Raw genomic sequence first — 25,913 nt, forward strand, 5'->3', positions numbered from 1 at the left:
AGGTCCCCTGTTACAATAGTGTTATTAATTATATGGGTTTTCATGCCTGTTAAGATTTGTCTTATATAGTTTGGAGCTCCGATATTTGGTGCATAGATGTTTATGATTGTTATCTCATCCTCTTGCAGTTTTCCGCTGACTATTATGTAGTGACCTTCTTTACCTCTTTTTATTGTTGTCGGTTTGAAGTTTACATGGTCTGCAAAACTGCCGGTATTTAAATTAGATAATTATAAGGGCATATCACTTCCAAGGTAAATCAGTTTTAAAATGATGTTTGCTTACTAAAGTATGTTATATATCTGTGTGAATAGACCAAGATGAAACCAACTGTTCTATATAATTGATATGCAGTAATAAAAAATTAAAAATAATAGTATTTGCACTATGCTTATAGGATACAGCATAGTACAATTTTTTTCTGTCAGATTTGATACCCCTTTAGATATTATTATAGTTTTCTTTTATCCCAAAATTCCCATTTCTGACCCCAATTTGCTGTTTCTTGTCTAAAATGTACAGTGTATTGTACTGCTGTTTCTTGTCTAAAGTGTACAGTGTGTCTATAGGCCCTACTGGCAAGGTAAGTGTGCCCAACTAGATCCATGACATATATCACTTTCTTTGCAATTCTACTACTTCGTGTGAAAATCGTACATATACAAACTTGAAAATATGTTACATGCTCTAGAACTCATGACAGGTTAAACCTTATTTAGTATCCAGTATCCCAAGCCCTGTTTGGTATCTAGTGCTTGCCAGTTTCTTATGGTTGTGTGTTGCTCCTTAACAGAACTGTGATCTGGAACAACAGAGCATCATTCACATTGTGCAGAGACCAGAAAAGAAAGATCAGGAAACAAATCCACCTGGAGGGGACAAGGCCAGAAATACTTTGGGAGCCTCTTCCAGGGAACCCATGAGCTTGACACGGGTGGACCTCAGCAGCTCCGTCCTGCCTGCAGACTCCGTGGGTCTGGCTGTCATTCTGGACACTGAGAGCAGGAATGATTCAGCAGCAGTCAGAAGCCCAGGTAATTGCAATGAATTGTCTATTGCTAGGAAAGTACTTCGCTGTTTAGTGAGGTCTCTATGGAGAGTGGCCTCAGTGTACACATGTCTGGTTATGGAAGTTTTGGATCAGTCTGTCAGTCACTGCAAGGAGATTCCTCTAGATGGAGAACAGTAAGATAAAACTTGAGGTAAATACATTTATAATAGATATGATGTAACAGGTTTCAAATTTAAAATGAACATAAAAGGTAGCCAAAGAAGGTGCCACTATCGTAATAATAGTATGTTGTTTTTTTTGTGCTGAAGAGCTGAGATGCTAGGGACATATGATAAGTTGTCTTATGTTTTGAGTATATGATTAACTTGTATGCATTCCCCTCTCACATTCAGCTTTTCTTATCTTCTTAAAGTATATGTTGCTTAATTCTTCTTATGATACAGAGAAACCTTTAAAAATAGAGAAAAGTTTTTAGATATAACATTAGCCACTTTAAGTGTTCTTGGTGAACATATAATATCAACAAAATCCTGAGTCTGAAGACAGTCTTGTTTATCTGTATGTTGCAACCCGTTCTAAATGGTTTTTTGGTAAAGTTACTGTGTGAATTTATGCTATTATAACAAAATACTCAAGACCAGTAATGCATAAAGAACAGAAATGTGTTCCTCAATGTTCTGGAAGCTGAGCATTTCAAGATCGAGTTGCCAGAAGGTTGGGAGTCTGGTGAGGGTTTGGCTTCTGCTTCTAAGATGGCTCTTTGTTGTCCTTTCCTCCTGTGGTGGGGATGAAGGCTGCATCCTCACAAGATGGAATAGGCAGAAGGGCAAAAGGAGTGACTGTTGTATCTAATATTTCTCAAAATAACCAGCTCAAAATTATCTTTACACCACAGACATATTTCTGGGTAGAATATTCTTGTTTTCTATGCACTTAAGGTGGAATACTCAAACACTCAAGTCATGAGTTCATTTTTATGACATTAATCCCATTCACAAGAGCAGAGCCATCATGGCTTAATCACCTCTTACAGGGGTGACATACTATTATTACGGTAGTGGCACCATCTCTTAATATTGTCACATCAGCTACTAAGTGTTAAAATGACTTTTGGAGGGAAAACAGACAGACCATAGCAGATGGCCATCCTTTTGTAATTTGGAAATATTATGTGCATTTCTTAATTTTTTTATTTCCAATACAAAGTGAAAGATAGTACAGGGTTAATTTTTAACTATGTGTACAGAAATCATGACATAACTGACTTCATGCAGTAGAAGTTTGTTTACTTCACAAAGGTGCCTGGTCACAACAAGCAGTCCTGGACTGGTCTAACCTGAAGCATGGCAGGGTGTCCTGGACCAGCAAGATGAAAGGCCAAATAAAAGGAAATGCGTTTGCTGAAATTATAGATAACATTTAATAATGTTTTAGAAATCATAACGAGCTTGCAGGAAAAATATAATTTCCAGGGACAAATGAAACAACATTGCTCACATCTGTCTTTAAATAAAGGAATGGATAAACTCAGAATCTACATGAATAAGCTATTGTCCTGATAGCCTCAAGTGATTGTAGATGAAAGGAATACCTCCCATATGCTGAAGCTCAAAAGTGTTCATGCAGTCATAGGTGCAGCTTTACAAAGGTGATCAGATTATGGGGTTGATGCAGTGGACATGCTGTTAAGAGGTGAGGACAGTCAGAAGATGAGGGTAAGTGGGTACATGACCTGGAAGCATGTGTTTTCCTTCCCAGCACCTTGCTTGCTCTCTGCTTCCTGGCCACAAGGAGGAGGCAGCTTTCCTCTCCTGTTCCTTTCTGCAGTGCCATTTCTGCCCTGGAGCTGCTGATCATGGACTATAACTGGGAGCCAAAATGTCCTTCTCCTTACATAGCAGGAGTCGGCATTGTGTGCCAGCTACAAGAAAGTGTCTGTGACAACATCTCTGCCTTGAGTCCAGCAGTCATAGACTAAATCCATGAGAGTAAACCTCCCTCAGCTTGTGGGTTCTGGGTGTGGTAATGAAAAAATGAGTTTTATGAGAAGTAAAGTATAAAAAGAAAAGAAAAATGAAACCTAAAAGAGAAAACAGTCATAATGGGAAAAAGTAGCTGTTAAAAAATATTAGCTATTGGTGTGAAAAAAATCTTAAATGTTGGTTAAAACAGAAAATGAGGGAATGATAAAGAGAAAATTCCGTTAAATATGGACCTGAGGGAAGGATACAGGTTGTGACATGGATGAAATATAAGAGTTTAGCAGACCAGGAGTTTGAAATGAGAGCGCCCAACATATGTTCCTGTTCTGATGGGAAGTCTATGATACGCAGACAAAGAATGGGAGGAGAGAAAATATTCTAGAAGAATGAGCATTTTTCAGTACAGATAAATCCTCTGGTTCAAGAGGCTCAGGCAAGATATATAAAGCCGTGCATTGATCTTGATCAAGGTAAAAATAGACTTACTTCATAAAAGAAGCAAGACACTAAAGACAAAGAGATCTCAAAAACAAATGAAGAAGAAATTCCTTAGACTGGAACAATAATTTGGATGGCTCCCGACAGCAACAAAGAAGAAAACGGTAGTGAAGTAATGTCAAACTTGTGAGAGGAGCATCTTTTCACTTAGGATTCATACTCAGCAAAGCTATCGATTAAGAGGAACATGTGTTTTGACAGGAACATTGAGATGATTCACATTAATTTGGAAGAAATATTGAAGTATTTACTACAGGAAAAAATGAGTTTGAACCAAAGATGGAGAAATGCAATGCAAGGGGTAATATTCAAAAAACTAAAGTAAATAAGAATCAATCTAAATGAGTATTGATGATAAAGTATTTTCAATTAGTTTGATGGGTACAAAAACAAGGTGGAGTCAAAGTAGCAGATTACAATGACATTTAATAAAAAACTAGAATAACAAATTCACATGGAATTATGCTTGACTTCTCACTATGATCAGAAAGGTGAGTATTAAAGCAACAGTGTTATATCATTGCACCCTTCCCTGATGAGCAAAATTTAAGTTTGACATATTAAGTGTTGGTTAGCATGTAGGACAACAGGTACTTTATTATTATGTATGTCAATTGTGCCAGCTACTATAGAAAGTGATTCTATAACTTTGCAGTTTTTGGTGAAATTTAAGAGATTCTTATTCTGTGGTAAGGAAATAGCTACATACATGATCACAACGTCATCATTTGAGGTTATAAAAAATAGAAACAATGTAGCTGTCTTTTTCTTGGGGCAGGCATTGGGGGTTGAACTCAGGACCTTCTTGCTGAGTTACATCCCCAGAACTTTTTAAAATTTTGAAACATGGTCTAGCTAAGTCACTAAGTTCCCCAGCCCAGGTTCAAATTTGGAATCCTTCCGTCTCAGCTTTCCAGAGTGCTGGCATTACAGGTGTGTATGGTCACACTTGGATACCATAGCTGTAGTTAAATAGGGGAATAGGCAATCAGTGTTTTAAAATAGGCTACAAAAAAACTAGGATAATTCCTTATTTAAAATAAATGGCCTGTATCTGTATCAACATGAATAAGGCTCCAAATCAAAGTGTTAAGTTTTCTAAAAGGTTGTGAATTTGCAAGCATATGTTCAGTAAGAAATGGTCTGAGAAAAATTTAAAAACATAAACCCCAAATATTTGTGTACCTTGTTCAAGGTTCAGCTGACTGTGTGTTTAAGTCACCCTTTCATTGCAACATCAAAACCCACAAGTTGAGGGAGGTTTACTCTCATGGATTCAGCCCATGACTGCTGGGCTACAAGGCAGAGATGTTGTCACAGTCACCTTCTTGTAGCTGGCACACAATGCCAACTCCTGCTATGTAAGGAGAAGGACATTTTGGCTCCCAGTTATAGTCCATGATCAGCGTCTCCAGGGCAGAAATAGCATGGAAGGAAACAGGAGAGGAAAGGAAGCAGGAGATGAAAGCTGTCTCATCTTTGTGGCCAAGAAGCAGAAAGCAAGCAGCTGGGAAGGAAAACATATGCTTCCAGGTCATGTATCCACTTACCCTCATCTTCTGACTGTCCTCACCTCTTAACAGCATGTCTATTGTATCAGCTCCATAATCTGATTGCCTTTGAAAAGCTCTGTCTATGATTGCATTTTGGGGGTACATTCTCCATTCAATCTAAAGCAGACATGGTAGAAGGGTGTGGCAGAGTCAAACTGCTTATTTCAGAGTGGCTGGAATGCAGAGCAAGGGAAGAATGCCAGAGCAAAAGGGGGAAGGGACCAGACATAGACTCCAAGGCCATTCTCCCAGGAACTAAGCAATATTGTGTTCTCCCAGTCCTCAGGGTAGATCCCAGAGCCAATCAAGTTGAACTCTACCTAACACATGCAGTATATAACATGCAGTATATTTTATCTAAAAAGGATATCCTTGAAAGTTAAAGGTGGCATTCAGACTTCAGTAAAATTGTATATTTTCAAATCTCTGAGGTATTTATGTATTAACCAAGTCACCTTGTTATGCTAGTAGATGTAGAAATTAGTTATGTAATATGATTTTTCAAAAATTCTTCCTAAAAATAAAAAATAATCTCATATTCTTCAAATCAAAATTAAATCCTTTTGCTCATCTCCACATTAACAATATTAGCAGAATAATCATTGTATGTACATATTAACACAATTTTATCAGTTTCCTAGGTATCTGAGTCTGCTATCTTGCCACTGATGTTTACTTGAAAAATCAAAAATAATGGACAGTCTTATTATTTTATTTTATCATGAAAGTTCCTTTTAGTCTTCAGAGTTTTATTTCATGCTGAATGATTCTGCAACTATTGACATGCTTAGTGATTCTCTTGATGTGCTTAATGATTTTAGAACTATTGATATGCTTAATGATTCTGGAACAGTTGACTTTCTCTCTAGACTGTAGAGAGAAATACTTTCACTTTAGAAAGTATTCTTTTCTCTGGGCTAGTAGAAAATTCTACCAGTGTCAAAATTTGTCTTTCTAATTTAAATTGAAATGTAGAATTATTTCCACCCCAAAACTAGATGAAATGAATTCTTGTACATTACACAATTTGGTGAATGATAACTACCACAGCAGGAACCTTTGGAGTACCACCACTTCCACAGGCAGCATAGTCGCTTCTGGCCTCTGATTGCCCTGATTCTCAGTCTACCTGGTGGCTTTCAGCCTCATCTGCTTGCTGGGGGGACCGAAGAGATGCTACCAGCTAGTACAGCAGGTGGCAGGCAGGTCACCCTGCTTGTCTTCGCCACACCGCAGTGCAGGGGCTGCCTTCCTGGTCCCTGAATGCTCTGACTCCCAGATAGGCACAGGTCACAGACAGCTGGGTTATCTCCGGTCTACTTTAAGACTTAACTCTATTTTAAACTCAGACCTGAAACATAAGCAGTTACTTTATAATCTTCCTTTTTAAATTTTTATGTTCATGTGCAAGTATTAATAAAGAAAATGCTAAAAAAACTCTTCTATGAAAAAAATAAAACAAAATTTATAACAAAATAATTAGATAATCACAATACTTAATATAGTGTGTATCATACTTGTAAATGAGTGGCCAAAATGTTACTCAGAGTACAAATTATAGACAAAAAGACTCTCTTTTACAAAGAAGAAACAAACAGCTAATAGCACAAAACTTTACTTTCAATAACCAAGAAAAACTAGTGGTATAAATGGAACAAATTAGAGTATTATCAACATATTTTTGAAACAGCAGAATAAGTAATATGGTGAATTATTTGAACTTCTCCCTATTTCTTAATCTTCAAATCTGCAAAGATTCACTTTCTTTTCAGGATTCCTGTACATATCTTTTGCAGTTTTTCTATTGCTTGTCCTTCCCTGCCCTCCAAGTGGAACATGTGATATTAGGAGTATTTCAGGAGAGAGAAGGAGAAAGGGAGGAAGAGAGAGAGGGAAAGTGAGAAAGAGAGAGGTTGAGATGCTCAATTTTAGAAAATTTTGTTAGCAGTTAGCCATTGTTTAACTAATACAAGCTAAGAGAAAATAGTACTCGTTATGTTGTTTTGTTCCCCATTTCTAACGGAATCTATTTAAGAACTGTGTTTTTGTCCAATTAACTGCCACTTTCCCTAAAATCTCCTGAAAGGCAGTGACAAATGATTATTAAATTCCTGAAAATTGTAAACAGAGCAAATAATCCATCAGAATTTTTGTGTTTAGCTTTTAGAACTAACCTTTTATTTAAAATTATACAGAGAAAATGAGATGTCACCCTTTAAAATATCTCAGCTGTTTCATGTTTGAATGAATGCAGTATCTGGAATGGGATAATTTAAAATGACTGGAGACAACCAGTACCTTCATATAATTGTGCGTTTTGCATAAAAAGGATAATGTAGAGTTCCTAGAGCTGTGACTCACAAACTCTATATGAAGAATTGTCTGGGGATTGTATGTTCCAAGCTTCTTCAGTGACCAGAAATTCTTATACCAGGGTGAGAAGAAATTCTTATTTTGTCCTTATTTCATAACTAGAAATTCTGATTCATTTGGCTGGGGTAGAAGCTTACACCAATGCTGTGTACAATCTGAAAAACTTTCCCCACAACAAAGGTCTTTAGCCTACAATCGTTGCTCTCACCTGGTGCTTGATGGGCCAACAAGTACAAGGTGGGAGAAGGGAATCAGTCAGGAGGAAAGGCAGATACACCAAGGCACTCCATAGCATCCTGAGCAGTTTCATGTCTGCCTGTTTTACATACTAATCACCTACCACATCTGGCATGAGAAAACAGTTTGAAACTTTTATATTACAGAAAAAAATGAAGAGCAATAAAATGAATTTTATGCATGTTCTAGAGTATTTGTATTTCATTGAGGAAAAATTTGTAAGTGCTGAGTGTACATAAGAGGGCCCTAAAAGGTGATTTGAGTACCTAGGAAGGAGCCACACCTATAACTAAAACAAACAGAAACTTCTGAAATCTGAGGATGTACTTTGCAGATATTTTTCAGTGGCAAAAGGTAACTGATAAATAGGAGAGGTGATATCATGCTTTATGTTAAAAAACCAGGTGTAGTATAATGTTTGCAGTGTAAAAGTAACCGATGCCAAGATGGAGTCACATGTCAAATCCAAAGCAAAGTGGATCCAGGGGCTTATGAAGAAGCAGACTTCATACACATCTGGAATAAATACTATCACAGGAGCTTCCTAAAATGCCACCAGAAACCCCTGCATGTGCTGCACACCCTGATCCTCCTGCACTTGTGTCTGTACGAGAACTTAAGAGAACATAGTCCAGCAAGTCAGAAGCATTGCAGACAAGCCACCCTCATGAGAACACTTGCCAACCACTGACTCTTTCTATTAATGAGTTAGTAACAGTTTCTGCAGCCAGACCCTGTGACCAGTAATGTTTGTTTTAAAGTAGCAGGACTGTCTCCTTTCTGTCTGTGAAAGTGCCTCCATACCCCAACTTCTGTTTATGTGCCTGTGACCCTTCATGGCTTGTGTACCCCAGGTTGTAACCCTCTATCATTAATGAATTAAGTTTTTTTTGAAAGCCATTTTCTCTGTTATTTCAAGTTGACAGCACTTAGCAGCTAGGACACAGAGCTAGGACAAGATATGCGTAAGGACATCAAAGAACCAGAAGGAATTTAAGTATTCATAGAGCAGTGGTACTGAAGCACAGTGGTCATCAGAATCACCTGTAGGCTTCCTATGGCGCAGATTGCTGGTCTCAGCCCACACTGGCCTGTAGTGGAGATTAAGAAACTGCATTTCTGTGTTTCCAGAATGAGAGACCATTCATCAATTCCTGAGTCAGGTGAGAAAAAGCTATTGGACCAAGAAAAAAAGAAATATTATCTAATGTTTGTCATCCAGTTAATTAACTACTTAGACACATGGGGACAGGATCCTTATTTTGTGCCAGGCATAGTTCCAGCTATGGGGATGAGCAGGAAAAGCAAACAGACAAAATGCCTCCTTGAATGGAGCTTGCACTCAAAAAGGAAGGTAATAAAGAAAGAAATTAGTATTAAGCAGATCGACTATGGAGAAACATCTAGCAGAGTGCATTGATAAGTTCTCCTGTTGCTAGACAAAATGCCAGATGCCCACAGCGTAAAGGAAGAGAGGGTTATTTGGCTCATAGTTTTAGAGGACTCAGTTCATGATTGCCTGGCACCAAGGCAGGAGCATCATGGCAGAAGAGCTGGAGTAACAAAGCCACTCAATTCATGGCAGCGAGGAAGCAGAGCAAGGAAACAGTGCCAGAGAGAAATGGGCTAGATATGGACCACAGGATCATGTCTTCCTGACCCGCCCAAATATACCCAATACTGTGGTTTCCAAATCCCCCAGGTAGCTCCCAAACCAAGCTGACAATTTAGCTTAACCATCCACACCAGGTAAATGGTACGGGGAAGTGTGAGTAAAAGATATGAGAAGTGTGCTTTGAAAAAATTAGTGGTCAGGAGGCCTGTGTGATGCCTGTACGAGAACTTAAGAGAACATAGTCCAGCAAGTCAGAAGCATTGCAGACAAGCCACCCTCATGAGAACACTTGCCAACCACTGACTCTTTCTATTAATGAGTTAGTAACAGTTTCTGCAGCCAGACATTTGAGAAGAGCTTCTCTGGGAACATTCCTGTGTGTGTATCAGGCAAAGGGAAATTAACAAGCCCCTGAACCTGAGACAGGAACGTGCTTAGAAAGCAATGGGATGGCCAAGCTAGCAGAAGTGGAGCAGTAGGAGATGAAGTCTGAAAATGGGACAGGGTATTGCAAGTCCTGGATTTTTACCCCTTGAGGATTTCTTAAAATGCAGTAACATAGTCTGATGTAAGAGGTTCCTCCTGTCTACATGTGAGATAACTATAGGAGTCCAGGGTGGAAGCAAGAGGACCAGCAGGCTTTCAAATTATAGAACTATTCCAAAGCCTGCATCATGCAGAATGAGTAGGAGTAATAACAGGCACCGTCTGTGAATGCTTGTTGTGCACCTGGCTCCATACTGAGTCCTGCTTCCAGGACACACCTGGACGATCCCTCCAGCTGCCCTCTGAGGTAGACGCTATTCCTGTCTGCACTATAAGTAAGGAAACTGGCTGAGGTTGTCTGAGGAACTGGTCCAAAGAAGGCAAGACTTCGCCAAGGACCATTTCACTCCAGAGCTCAGGTTTGTGTGGTTGAACTACAGATACTGGCAGGAAGGAAGGAAAGAATTTTTACATCTCTGGTAGATGTTTTGATTATAGACTTACAGTGGTTCATTTTGAAAAATCATCTTAATTGTTATTTTCAGCAAAGTGGAAATTTTAGTACTCAACTTTATGTCATATGGAATTATTTTTCATAATTTGGGTTTAAGAAATAAAATTTTTGTTAATTCTGTACAATTTTTTCGGGTCTCCTTTAACTTACTAAGAAGGAATTAATTGATATTGAAAATTATTATATATTAACTACTTACAGCCTTAATGAAAGAAGCTAATTTTGATGAAAAATTACATTGTATAATAAATTATTGAAGTCTGACGAAAAGATAAAACAGGAAAAACTTAAAAATAGAAAAACATCAAAAAATTGGAATCAGCTAAATTGCTTTTAAGACTTGCATTCTGCATCCACACATGAGACGCGTCATGACTGGCAGAGAATGGGTTCTTATGAACAGTTTTCTGCCAGCGGTGGAATGTAGTACCAAATGAAAATTATTCTGGGATTGTAAATTAGCTAGCACTTGCCAAATACAAATTAGTCATGGAGGCCTGCTAATGAAATAAAGTGATAAGCTTCAGACTTAATTCTCATTTTATCCCAAATCAAATCTCAAGTACTTGAAAATATGTGTTTTACATGCTAATGACTTTAAGCTAGAGGGTGTGAATTTCCTGGTGTTTTTGGACAGCTTTACGGCTCTCCTCTTGTTTAAACTTTCCTTGAAACTACAAAATGTTGGCAGTTGTAATATAGCAACCTAAAATTAATATCATATCAGTTTATTAACTATAGATTTTGCCAGGAATTTAATTTTTCTTTCAATACAGACATTTTAACTGGAATGTTTTTGCAATATTATAAGAGAAAACACAGAAAATGTTATAGCACAGTACTGAGAATTTTGCCAGTTTGACATTTGGGGGTGATGCATGAGGTGAAGAGAAGTAGGCCCATATTCTCTCCCAAGAAGTCTGAGCACTCTTCCAAGTGCAGAAGTAGTTCTTGCTTCCTTATAAGAGTACTTGTTACATATGCTCTCATGTAATTACTTGTAACATTTTTGCATACCCTTTTGAAGGCTCACTCATCTAAGGCAAGTAGATGAAATACATTTTGTACTTCCATTACCTGGCACATTATTGGTGATGGCTATTTTATCATGCTGTCAAAAGTTTTATTCAACATGGAAAATATGCCTTGCAACTCTTCAACTCTTATTTTTCATATTTGGCAGGAAAAAATGATGAATAATTGCATATGGATAGCATAATGCAATGTGCCTTAGGGTATGCAATGTACAACTGACTAGTCCTAGTCCTGAGGATGTCGGCGTGAAGTAGAGGGATGGCCAAAGATGAACAAGCAAGATGGCTAGAGATAAATTTTTTTCATTTCAAAGAAATAGCTCTCACATTTGTTTTTCTCAGCCATCTTCTCAGTAATTCTAATGCCTGTTAAATCTGTTGATGGGAAAAATTTGAGAGTCAACACTGCTCACCAGAGGAACTTAGCCAAATAGGAGGAAGGGGAGACCAGAGAAGTCAGTCAGTGGATACAATTTTACAGTTTGCTACCAGGAATATATTCTGGTATTCTTCAGCACAGCAGCGTGAATATAATTAATGCATTATATATCTCAAAATTAGTAGAAGAGAGGATTTTGAACTTACCACACAGAAATAAACTGTAAGTTAATGATAATTATGCTGTCAAATATCAGATTATTTCTAATAAATGCACACAAATATTATGTCAATCCTTAAAAAGGTCTGATAACTAATGTAAAAGGGGGTTTGGAGGAAATCGAGGCTAGGATGGATTCCAGAGGCAGACTGTCTTTGTTGTTTGTTTGCTGGGGATAGAACCTAGGACTTTGTGCATGCAGAGTGCATGTTCTTGATCACTGAGCCACACCCCAACTCCTCTAAGGCAGGTTTTGGAGACCAGGAAGAACTGACCCTCAGTGGGGGCACTGGAGAGGTTCAGAAAAAGCGGGACTCCACTCAGGAAGAGGCCCAAGCTGGGTGAATTCTGCTACAGTCCAGAGGATTGAGAAGGTCAGAAAAATCTGTTTCCTACTGTGGAGAGCTCTGAAAGCCAAACTCTTAAGGAAGAAAAAGGCCCTTACACGTTGTGGTGGATTGATAACTGGTGGTCAACTTATAACCCCTAGCTGAACTGAGTGAGTGGTGCTGGGTGTGGGAGACCCACCTGAAGACTGTTGCCAGCAGCATAAGAGGCAGACCTGGAGAAGAAGAAACAGGCTGTTGGGAGCTGAGAGAGGCTGTGGGGAGCTGGCTTTTCTGATAAACTTGGCTGTTTTCATCCTCCGAGGAGCTCGGGACCTTGCTGGCACTGAGAATGGCTTCAGTTCATTTTGGAGAGCTCTGGTCCTCACTTTGAGCATCGCTTCCTGGTTCTGGAGGGGAAGATGGTGCACTGCCGGCCTCCAGGAAAAGCTTGCTGTGTTGGCTTCCCTGATGGGAACTCGGCCATCCTGATCATCGGAGGAGCTCAGGACCTCACTGTTGCCGACGATGGCTGTGGTACCTTTTGGGGGAGCTCTGGTTCTTCTGAACATCACTTCCTGGCTCCAGTGCAGATCCCTCAGCCTGCTAGCATGGGTCCTTCATCCTGCTGGCATGGACTTTGTAGATTCCACCACTGACCTTTGGGCCTTTCCAGCAGATCCATGAAACAGGTCTGCATGAGATGTTGTCATGGGGCCTCCAGTTGGATTCATGGGAGGCATTGTTATGAGCTCTGGGTATTCAGCTCAACTCATGTAGGACATTGTTGTGGGATCCAGGCCCTCAGCTGGATTCCTTGGTCTTAGTGTGTGGACAGATTTCCTGCACTCTTTTGTATAATGTTCTTTGGGTGACTTATAAACAATCATATAAAGTATGTGTCCTGTATTATGTTGTTCCCCTTGCAAAATAAGCCCCAAACCAACACACATGTTTCAGTTGCATCCCCCTTCTCCTCTGGTGTTTAGGAAGTGACTTGGCATTATGCATTCCTGAGGGAGAATGTGAAGAGGAAAAGCAAGAGGCCACCAGGGCCAGACATTCATGTTGTGGGCTAGGGGGAGCTGGCCAGCTCCCTGCTCAGCCTGGGTGCTGTGCTGCCCACTCCTCCCATACTTTTATACATGTTTGTTTGGGGGACATGGGGCTCTTCTGGAAGAATTTGTTCTTTGTGGTTTAACTGCATTTAACTGCTTATGTCTTAAAACAACACAGAGAAGAATGTGTGAAAAATGACCCTTAGGTGTGGTACTTGCTGGGAGCCTCACATGTTTTACTTTTTCTGAAGCAACCCGTATGGATTCCTATTGTGATTTAAAGGAAGAGAAGTTGCACTCTGGACTACATGAGACCTGGCTTCACTGTCTTAATGAAACCCCTGTGTAATTGACAGTATGTGGATGTCCCCCTCCTGGAGGTCTTAATGACCAACCAAGTAAACAATTTGCAATTTTACCTCTAAACTCTGGAATCTGTCAGAGGACACTGTACACATGCCAATATGGTAAGATTTGCACTTGGCAGAAGAATAGAAGCCAGGAAATGATATTAACAGCTGGTGCATTCATCTTGGGAATCATGTGAGCATTCTAATTAATGTTTAGAGGCCAAAAAATGGGAGCAGGCTGAGGAATTCCATTTTCTTAATATGGTTAGAAGGAAGATAAAGAAAAATCTTACAAATTAAGTCAAAATTAATGACCTATAATTAAATCTTCTTAAACTTTTAAAATTTGTTCTGAATACATAAAGACTGATGAAAACTTTGAGAAACTTTAGCTGAAGGTATTATTTTGTTTGACCTGTAGGATTTAAAAATGTCAGCTGTAATTCAGGAATTTGTATTCTATTTATGTAATGAAAACAGGAATTAGTAAAATGTCTGTTGTACAAAGTGATAGGAAAAACTCAGAATAAGTAAAGAAATTATTAGATTCTTTATTTAATCAATTTTTGGTAATTTCATAGATTCAGGCCCCAAACTGTGGGCCTTCTATGTATATTGGATATATTATTTTTTCGGATTGATACTTTTGAAGCTCTCCAATTGTTCTTTCCTAAAGATTAAATTAAATTGACTATCTTTTTTATTACAAATATATCTTTATACTCTGATTCTTTAAAAAATTAATGTTTTATCTTTTCTGCTCATGGCACTTTAACTACTCAGTCCATCAATATGGGCATGGCAAGAGGGCTGGACAGCAGAGTGTGACCTGTCAGTTACAGAGAGCTGTCAAATCATGGCACAGAACAGATTCCAATAGCCTAGCCATGGTATCGGAAGGATATAAAAAAGATGGTGGCCATTGGTCTCGTGGCCACCCTCTTCTTACTCTTCCAGTGACCCACTCTGCCTGCTGGATATATTTTTCTCTCTTCTTTACACTTCTACTTTTTACTTTTATATCTTCAAAAATTGAGACTTTACTGTTCATTGGTTTACTGTCCAATTCTTTGAACGGGAAAAGAGCCTGGTACTACTGGACACTCACGCATCCCATAGCGAGTAGAATTAGGTTTGCTTTCTCTAAAATGTATAATAGATATTGTGAAATGGGGAGAAATTTTCAAAAAGAAAAAGGAACTAGGATAGGTGAAGGAAGGAAAGGCACTAGGGAAAAGGGGAAAAAATGCAAGTCAGTTTTGCTGTTAGTATTTTTTAGTTCATTAAAAAGGAAGGTTGTGCTAATATGAATTGGAGAAATTTTTAAGCCCTGATCTTGTACCCTGAGCAACTGCTTTAAAGATAACAACATGTAATGTATTAACTATTGTTATTCTCCTATTATCTTTTATGAAATTTTGTTTTACCTTTTTCTATTAAAAAATGAAAGAATCAAATCAAATGACCAATCATTTACTGTAGTGGATTCAATGAAAATCCTTTAAACCAGGGAACATTTTTATATTCCAAATATTTACCATCATCTCTAATCTACAGTGGCACCTCATAAATGTTTGTTATTACTGGAGAATACATCAGGAAAGTATGACAGGCATTTGTTTCTAATTTTCAAGCCAATATGCTTCCCTCGGGGTGTCGTGTATCTGCAAGAGTTAAACTGAGTCTATCGCAGATTCAGTTGAATCCCAGATCAACTCCTTGCCTCCTGTAGAAGTCAGGTGTTTGGTCATTTTATTTTCTTGGTGCTCCATATCATTTGGGAGTTTGTGGGAAATACAGGAGCAGTGGTCCCATCCTACTCCTATGCAATCAGAGACTGCATTTTAACAAGATCCTTAGGTAAATAGTTCCAATTAAAGTGTGAGAAGCACTGATTTTTTAATATAGTACATTTCCATTTCCTCTTATAATATGAAGATAATAAAAACACTAACTCACAGGGTTGTGGGCAGGTACTTCACAACATGAACTTACAACTAAGTGCTTAGAAGCTGTTAGTCATTTCTGTTACCCTTTCTTTTTTCTAGCCCATCCATACTGAAGGCCGGCATTGCTCCAAGACTCTGAAATGTAGTCTGCTTTCATATATCCAAGGCTGTCTGCTTTAATTTCCCAAAATGAAGGAGCTCAGTCTCTATTCCATCCTTAGAAATCTTCCCACTCTCAAGACGACCCTTAGGTTACTCAGTTTGGGATCAGAGTTTTACTTTATTTCATTTGTTTATGTGTATCTGTTTAATGTATCCTATGTATCTGTTTAATGCTGGTTGTCTATACCACACATGCAGAACTAAGTTACTACAGAGCATCCTTTGAGGTAATGAGGGATGACATCAATAAATGTCACCTCCTATGACTACTGTCCTACAATTTTACATTTTCATTGTCTTTTAGCCCTGAACACAACTTGTTTCTTAATTTTCCATCAGAGAATCAGATTAATCTTTGAGTTTTCATAACCTGTATTTGGTCATTAGAATCCATTTGGCAGAAAAGAAGTTTCAATAAAGTTAAAAAAGAAAATGCTTTATTCTTTCTAGAGGACTTGATCAAAGAATCCTTCCACATTCCACACATACCCCCATTCAGTATTTTGAAAGGAGAAATTAGCTGAGACCATCACAGGTGTGGGCCACAGAGAACTTCTTCAACCTGGCCCTGCTGGCAGGTGATGACAAGAGCGTTCTGAAGACAAATTAGTCTTCATCTTCATGATTGAGAAGAAGCATATTTTCTACATGACCAGGAAGATGGCACACAGAGGCAGACCCGATCAACTAGGCACATGTGTTAAGTTTAGAGTCGTTGTATGAAACAAAGCACTGAAAACAGTATTGCTAAAGCTTTTTCTGGATGTCTACTTGACTCCATTACATGGACCTTTATAAGGTTCTAAAAGGATCCATCCTTGCATAGCTGCAAAAAAAAGTTGTATTTATACCTGTTGTTCAAAGACAAGATTCTTCAGGAAACCACTGACAAGGCAGAGTGATAACTCAGGAACATGATTTACCAGTCTTCACAAATTGCTACTGTTTATCATGCAGTTTCTTTACACATACACACACACACACACACACACATGCACCCATGCACACACGCGCGCACACACACACACACACACAATGTAATGGCCTCATGAGTGCAGCTTCTGCCAGAGTAGCTGTTACCTTCAAGCAGCTGTTGTTATAGGTAGCTGAATTAGACAGAAATATTATAGGCAGTCAGACAGGGCCAGGCCCTTGAAGGAGCCAACATGAAAGACAAGATACCTGTGGGCCAGACCTCAAGTCAAAGGACTAAACAAATGCACCCACATACCTCCCTAGGTGTGAACATCAGGGATTGATATTCTAAATAGGTAGCAACCACCTTCAAAAAGCAGAAAGAGTCACTAGCCCAACCCCCTACAGGAAAAGCCCCTATTCTGTATTCATGCCCACTTGCTACCAGACTCACTTCCCCATTTGATCCCAGTTTACTCAATTTTTCCTGAACTGTTATACTTGTAATCTTATTGGCTGACCATAGTTTTGTCCCACCTCATGCCCACCTTGTAATTTCCGTTTTCCCCCTATCTTGGATGTGCCTCACCTCGGGGTTTTGCTCTGTAAAGGCCCTGGGAGGGGCAGGGTCCTTGGCAACCCACTTGGGCCCTCTTCTGTCCCTCTCTTGGACAGAAGCTTTCTTTCCCTGGATAAATATATTCTGCTCTTAACCCCCATTGTTCCTAAAATTCATTCTTCGATTTTAAAGAACATGAACTCATCCCAGATACAATTCAGGTTGGGAGTTTCTATTTTCCTGCATCATTGTGTGACTACCTTTGAAAACAAAAGTCCATTGAACCCTTTAATTTCTATGGACGACTATGAAGTCACCTCTTTTTTAAAGAGAGTTGATGGTGTCATGATGCACACCTGTAGCACTTGGAGGCTGAGGCAGGAGGATCGCTGTGAGTTTGAGGCCAGCCTGGACTATATGGTGAGTTTGAGGCAAGCTTGAACAACATAGTGATTTTCTGTCTCAAAAAAAAGTCAGATCACTTCATAACCTTTGACTACATTCACTCTTCCATAGTAGCATCACAAAAATGTTGCTATTGCAAATATAAATAAACAAAATCTTGGAAAAATTTTAGCTGAGGGTAGAACCAGAGGTCCCTAAAAATAGTGAGGTGACATACAAATTGAACAAACAGGATTTGCCTTTGTGAGCCGGAGAATATTTTATCTTTGAAGACTATGCAAGTTTCAATGAATACTGCAAGCATAGCTGTCATTACACATACTTATTTCCAATGTGCCAACTTACAGTGGTGATGGAGAACCATGGCTTTAATTCCTTGGCCTAAAGCATTTTCTTCATATCAAGGAGAAGTAACATCTCAGTGAAATGCGGACATCTTCTATGATTGGACATAGCTGTCACTGAAGAGTATTGTGTGACTGCACATTTCCACCACGTACTATTTTTCATAGAGACACAGATTAGATAGCTTTGAATTGTCACTCCCACCTTCTTTCATAAACAGAGAAATCCAATATTTTTTAGATTGGCTATTTTTCAGTTTCTCTTTCAATGGTTACTTCCTTCCTTTTGGACTCCATAGCATATGATTATTTCTGTTTGTGTGAACCAGAATGTTCTTTAACAGAGCTCAAGCAGGTAGCATAGTCCCTAGGACTCTGGACCCCAGAACAGCACATGCAGCTTTCCCAGGTCCCATTGGAGAGGAAGCTCCAAGAAGCTGAGTTTGGTCTTGCTCCAGGCTGTCTACAGTGCCTGGTAGTGCTCAGCAGGTAGTTGATGTTTAGTATGTGTTAAATGAGTGAAAACATCATTTATCTATTCAGCTTTTGATGGTCTCATCGAGACTTGGAAATGTAATTCATTCTGGCCAAAGGTTAAATTGCTGGAGAAGTTTATGTTTGAAAGCAGAGTCTAGCTCTCTTGTCAGAGACAGATGTCTTAACCACTGTAGTTGATGTTACATGATACTCTGACTTCGAAATACTGCACACAAATGGTTAAATCTTATCCCCAAATCCTTCACTTTACAAATAAACAGACAAAGTTCATGGTGTACCTTTCCTGATATGGTAATTTAATGATGATTTTAGTGTCACCATTTTAAATTATAACCTTGAAAAATTATTTGTTTTTCCCATATGTTGAAAATCAATTTGTTACAGTCCTTAATAATGGCAGTTAACTTGTTTCTTTCCTCCTACACACTCAATCCTTAATTTGTAATTGCTTAAATGGGCCTGACACTCTTCTTCCAAGTAAGATGAGAATTACTGTAGAACTCTATGGTACCATGAGAGGAAATGCAACTTCCACTTTTGAGCTAGTTTCTCTGCCTCTCAGACTTTATCATAAGATCATATTAATGATGATTAAAAGGGATTATCCAGAAAGGTGTTTAACATATTATTGTATAAATCTGTAAAAACCTTAAATTGGGAAACTGAATAAATAAACTTCTGGTGATTCCATAAAATGGGATATTATGTACACGTTGAAGAGGAAGTTGAAGAATACATACATGCATATGATAATGCTACATGAAAAAGTAAATTCCAAAAACTGAGCAATGTATGATTCTATTTTGTAAAAACCAGACAACTAAATATATGTACTTATATGTACATGTGCATGTATGGAAAAATTTGAAAAGATATCATAGTTAATAATAGTTCTTTCTTATAATAGGATTATGAATTGTTTTATTTTTAATCTTCTTTTATTCTTTCTGTAGCTATTATACATTACTTTTAAGTTAAGCAAAACAATAAATGGAAAGAAACAGTTAAGTTCTAAATATGTCTGTGTAATGTGCTGGAGGCTGCGATCCTGGTGCTTTCATATGGATTCTAATGAGCAGTCAGTTTTAGAACCTCCTGTGATGGGCTTTTCTTGTCCCATTCCTCTCCCATATTTCCTGTGGTACAGAATATTACAGTATTTCTTCAAGCCTATAACTTAACAGTATGTTTGTGACCACCTGTATTGTGGCCTCTTAATACTATTTCCTACAAAGATGAAGTAGAAGTCTTTAGAGGATGGTAGCTTCTAAACCTGGGGCAGAAAATATGCAAGATAAACCTTGGATAACTTGTAGAGCTTTGTTCTGTATAGTTTGTGGCAGTTATTAAAGATTAGTGGCTAAGCTTGAAGGATACATTGTATAATAAAGATTTATTCACTAAATATGGGGTTCTAAAATATAAATATATTTAATGTGATTTGTTGAAATTATAAAACTCATAATTTTGCTAGAATATAAAGCACACTGAAAATTACTGGAAATAACAAAAGTACTAAAACTACTCAGACAAGTGGTCATTTAGAGCAGGAAGCAATAAGTATTTCCGTAGTTTTTTCTTTAAGATTTCCGTTTCCAGGTGAGTAAATAATCTTAGTATTTGAGATATTGTTTCATATATAAAGAAATTTCACATATATATTTGGGAAGGTTTTCTAAAATAGGATATGGACAATTGTGCAAGTCATATTCATACAAAAATTATAAATTGATGAAGCTATTAGAAAAAAATGAATAAACATACAATGAGGGGAACAGGCCAGTATCATATGAAATCTTAAGATTGTCAAAAGTGAGACAGCCAATTGGTGATGTGTAATTATTGCTGAATCTGGATAATGGCCAGTCATTTTACTATTTTCTATACTTTCATGGACTTTTAAATTTTTCAAAATACCAGTTAGCATAGGAATGAGTGTGTGTGTGTGTGTGTGTGTGTGTGTGTGTGTGTGTAATGCTAGCTTAAATTGCTGGATTAGATACAAAACTGGTTGAGATCTTACAAGGGTGATAAATCATATTTTTTGGGGCTATCTGTTACACTGAACAGAAGTTGTATGCATCTCTTCCAAACAAAATTAAGCTCAGCTGCTAGAGCTGTACAACACCATGTCGGGGAAAACAAGTCTAGTATTTGCTGAAATAATATCTAGTAATCTATCTTTCCAGACCATTTCCCTGTTTGTGATCATAAATAATCTCACAGGGCTTTTGTTTTGTTTGTCTTTTAATCACATAAAAGCCTGTTAATATTTTTGGCTGATTATTTACATAGATCTAGTAAGACTGTTAATTGACTAGATAAGCCTGCTTGAATTTGTTTTGGAAATTTGAAGCCATGTAGTGTGAGCCAGAGAATTTACTCTGCCTGAGAATTTTCATAAAGATTCTTAGATTTAACACTTAAAAGTCTTTATTATTTGCTAAATTCCAAGACTGGAAGTATAATCCCAAGACATTCTTTCTACTGTACTTCACATGCAGTTCCTATAAATTTAGGGAAATTACTTCCTTCTTGAGGCTTCCAAGGAGATCACTGGCTGGGAATTATAACGTACATGAAACCCTTACCAAGTCTGTTTTTGTGGATGGGTTTTGTAGGCCTTGGCTTTGTGTGTAAAGCCAGTTATCATCCCATAATAAGGTGATATTATATCTGATGCATTGAGATCTGTTTCCAAGTACAGCTTTTCATGTGTGTCCTTTGTTACAAAATCAGTTTTATAGTACACTAAGATGAACACAGGTTCCTAATTACATACATAACTATGTGTCATGGAAAGTACAGAGATTCAGATGACATTTTTCTGAATTCTGAAGGCCAGTGAAAAACAAGTACTGTTTATTAATATTTCCATTAAGTTTATACAAGCATAGTCTACTAAACTGATGATGATAATAGACAAGGAAGAGAAATATCTTTATATACCCGCAAAATAAAACATTAATAGCAATACCAAGAATATTCAAAACAGAAAGTGACCATAATTAAATGTCCACCTCATATCATTTCCTGTGTAAGCAGTGATTGCTTGTGAGACCTCAGGGTTGTGGTACGCTTTCATGAAGGATATTAAGGATAGTGCCTGGGTACTCATTGTTAATTCCCAGGTGTGCAGCAAGTACCAGAAATAGTGAGTACCAAGCAAATTGTTTTGGTGAGAAAAGATTGCAACTCATGAGGCAGTTGACACCAACACGTTTTGGTTTATGTGTTAAGTACCACATGAACTATAATGGGACAAATATTTTGTATCAAAAGGTGTAGAGTACCAAATTCGATGAGCTCCAAAGTAGTAAAGTATGCGTGTATTTCCAGATTCAGATAGGTCCTGGAAATTCCACTTCACTGTACTGGGGCAGTCTGAGAGTTGTTAAGCTGATGTCACCTCTGAAGCCCACCACCAAGAGAGTATTCTTCAGATTGTCAGTAGTTGAGTGTTGTATGTGGTACAAACTGTTAGGAGGCTCAGAATCAGACTTTCTGTAATGAAGACACAAGTCCAGGCCTGTAGTTTACAGCAGAACTCTCAGACCAGCGCCAGATGGAAGCAGAAACCAGTTTGAATATTAAAAACTTGAATTATTGCAGTGACAATGATAGCAGAGGGGAATGGAGAGTGTCTTTGATGATACAGCACTTAACTGTTTCATGAGGTCCTGAGCAGTGTTTCCCTTGGGAGGCGTAGCTGTAATGGGCAGTGTGGGGTTTGATGACTCTCCACGGCTTTCCCAGGAAGCGTTTGATTAATGAAAGGCTTATATGAGCAGCATTTCTTCTGTACAGACTGAACCTAGGGAAGGCTGAGTGTATGTAGCTTTTCTAGTGGTGTTAAGCCATTAAGAAATACCAAGCCCACTAAACAAACCAGTGTTCTCTAGCAACTCTCTGTACAGAATCCTGGGAAATTTCAAAGACAATTTTAAGCATAAAGTGTATCTTGAAGTTTTTATTTTGTTTTTTCCTCACTCAGTTTTAGATGTGATTTTGGGAAGCCAAAATCAAAAGGGTCTTGAGAGAACACTTGGTCATTTGGTTATTCTAAAATCCTAGGATTTCCTAAGAAATCCTACTTGTTAATCTGTTTAATAATAATGACACTAAACACTTTAAAAGTGTAAAAGGATTGCCATGGATCTCAGTTCATTCATAAGTAAGAAAACTTTGCCTTTTTAAAATTTTATGTTTTTCTTTATCAAAAAACATGATCAAAACAGTACAAAGCAGAGATTATTCTGGTGTACAATCTTTTTTTTTGGAGGGGGGCAGATTATACAGAAAAAATATTCTTTTGACTATGTCTTTTTAAGAATCCTAAGATGAATTTATTAATTCAATACAGAAGTTAATTCTAATTTTTCATTGGTATAGTAATTAAGGATTTAGGTTTTATGACATCGTTCTTCAGTTAAGTTATGTCACAAAGTCAATAAAACATGAATTTTGCTTTTTTCTGTGTGTGATATTAGAGACAAAGCCAAGAAACCCCACACTTTGTGCTGAGATACATCCCCAGCCCCCTTTTTATTTTTTTATTTGAAACAAGGTCTTGTTAATTTGCCTAGGCTGAGCTCAGATTTGGCATCCTCTTGCCTCAGCCTCTGTTACTGGTATTATAGGCTTGCTATGATTTAACACATTTCGTTCTTTCTCTTCAGATGGAGGTATCATAAACAAAGGCAAGTCAGATTTACTTAGCTCAAACTTTATTCTCTAAATTTTTCTTTTTCACTGAATTCTTTTGTATTCTAGAACAACTGAAACTTTGCTTTAGCAAAAATATATGCTTTTCTTCCTTGAAAAAAAAGCACTCGGCTTAGATGAATACTTATATTTTTCTGTTACTATAATTTTTGCTGTACTCTCAACCATCCAAACTAATTTTAACTTTTGACCAAAATAACTTTAGTTTCGTAGAGAGTTTGGGAGGTGGTAAAGCGGAAATGTCTATCACACATAAGTACTTAGTGGATGAGCAAAACTTATGAATATACACAACATAGACTCTGTAGTCACAATATCTTTAAATAACAAAAATAAAACACTTCATTAACATGACCCAAATGTATACTCATTCTACAGCATATAAAACTCAAAGCTAAAAATGTATAAATTTAAAATTACGTTCTTTTATCAATGTTTTTATAGTTAACCCTAATAGAAATTATTCAGATATATAAAGATGGTTGCTACATAGTGTGCTTTAATATTAATTAAAATTTTATAAGGATGTAAGAAATTATATTTAGGTTTGCAAACTATAAATCATAAGTATTTTAAAAAAATTTGCAACAGTCATAATGTAATTATTTCAGATACAAATGTTCATTTTTCATAAACTTAAAACACTATGTAATGTAATACTATATTATTGATTTTAAAAAGCAGTATGAAATGTATAAGAAGTTCAATTTTATTGTTGTCAGGAGAAATCACATATGAGGCTTACACAGTATAAATGGAAATCTTGTCATATATTTAACACTGACAAATTAGAGAAATGATACATAGCATTTATTCTTAAACACAAACTGTTAAATGGCCAAATTGCTGAAAAATTCACCACAATTATAGATTAAATTTCTAAGCTAGTAGTTTCAGTGGGAAGAATTTTTTTCCATCAAAGTCAAGAACAGTCTTCAAACTTTGGTTCCTTTATTTTCTGTTAATTTTGGGCATATTCAACTATGCAAGTGCTTATTTATTTTTATAAAACAATCAGAGCTTTATTCTTTATGTTTAAGGGATATGATAATTAAATTTATTCATACCATCCAGTGACAGTATATTAGATTGCCAGAGATGCCATAACAAAACACCATAGACTGTGTGCTTTAAATGACAGAAATTTATTTCCCACAGTTTTCAGGGATGGAAGTCCAAGGTTCAAGTTTTAGCAAGTTTGTTTTTTTCCTAGGCCTGTCTCTTTGATCCACAGAAGACTATCTTCTCACTGTGTCCTCACATTATTTCCTCGACAAATATGTTGTGTACATTTCTTTTTCTTATAAGAACATTGATCAGATTGGATGTAGGGCCACCCTCAACACCTCATTTTAATTAATCATTTTTAAATATCTCATTTTCAGATATTTTCACATATGAGGCATTGAGCATTAGGGATTCAACATATGAATTTTGGGGTAACTAATTCAGTGCATAACAAGGGGAAATATTTCACAGGTCAGAAGGCAAATCCTTTTAAATTATAACTATGTAGATAGACACACAGTCATACAAAGGATATATAACATTAATCGTACAGTGTCAGCTATAGTTAAAAAATATATAGTCACTAAAACCTGTAAGCCCAGATCTCAAAGAACTCTTTTCCTTCCCAGTAAGAATAAACATTTTTAATTAATTTGGGGTCACAGATAGACAAACAAAAATGATTTAATATATATTCTGTGTTGTCTCTTACTCAACAGAAAATAGAAATCTACCATTAATTTGAGAGATCACCACATGGTTAGACCCTAAAACCAGTTTCCCAATCATTGTGGCTATCAAAGGGAAATAAGTGCATAAATTCTAGGTAGTAACAAATATACAGAATCACTAATGAGAAGGGGAAAACATGAAGAAGCAGGCCTGGAAGAGTTGGAGTTCTTTCTGAATCACTTTGAGAACCAAGAAAAAAAATGAGCCCTGGCTTACAGTTCATCAGGTGAACTTCATGGTAATGAATTTATTTATTTGGCTCTACCAAATAAGCCTGTTTGGGTATTGTCCTTCTATCCAGGGTGACAGGTCCTGAGAATGAGGTGCCCGCAGATGAAAAGAAAAGTAAAAGAGACAAGAAAAGAGAGGCAAAAGTCTGGGATTAGGGGGCTTACAGCCTCTTGGACTGCAGCCCCAATTACCAATCTCAGTCACCTTTTATTGAGCGAGAATCAAGGGCATAGCTAGTACAAATGGGCAGATACCAAACGTTTTAGTAATTAAAACATTATCCTTCTCCAGTTCTGCCTCTTATGCTGTTGGAAATAATCCCCTGGTGAGCCTCCTACACCCAGCACCACGCTTACTCAGTTCGGCTGGGGGTATAAGTTGACCACCAGTTATCAATCCACTACAGTCACAACCCTTACTTCCCATTAATGTTTAAAATGCATGGCAAGACTAAAAAACAGGGATCTCCTGCAATTCAAATACACTCTTATCTTCAAGTGAAAGGTTTCAGTTCATTGTTGCAACAATAAACAAATCATTGTGTGTCCTCAGTGCTTTCTAATCAAAGAATGTCCTTCTACACAGGGTATGAAAACAGGGCTTTAGATACTGTTAAAGTTTTTAATATGGTAAAATCATGACTGTCATACAATACCATAGAACCAGGTATCAAAAATTTATTTGACTCTTAATGTGGGGAACTCAGAGCTGTACAATTTGGTCCAAAGAATCTTAGGGAAGATTAGATA

The 25,913-nt window shown here is 37.4% G+C and overlaps 1 protein-coding gene across 4 annotated transcripts in view; it reads left to right on the top strand.

Moving 5' to 3' along the window:
• The window catches only part of Park2 (parkin RBR E3 ubiquitin protein ligase), a 1,289,129-nt gene that overhangs the window by 405,669 nt on the left and 857,547 nt on the right, over window positions 1-25,913 (top strand). For all 4 annotated transcript variants that reach the window (XM_005390686.2, XM_005390687.2, XM_005390688.1 and 1 more), the window contains exon 3: window positions 794-1,034. In XM_005390686.2, coding sequence (XP_005390743.1) covers window positions 794-1,034 — 241 coding nt within the window. The remainder of the gene's footprint in view (window positions 1-793; window positions 1,035-25,913) is intronic.

This window comes from Chinchilla lanigera, unplaced genomic scaffold (assembly GCF_000276665.1).
Source record: "Chinchilla lanigera isolate Chin_1 unplaced genomic scaffold, ChiLan1.0 scaffold00038, whole genome shotgun sequence".
NCBI lineage: Eukaryota > Metazoa > Chordata > Mammalia > Rodentia > Chinchillidae > Chinchilla > Chinchilla lanigera.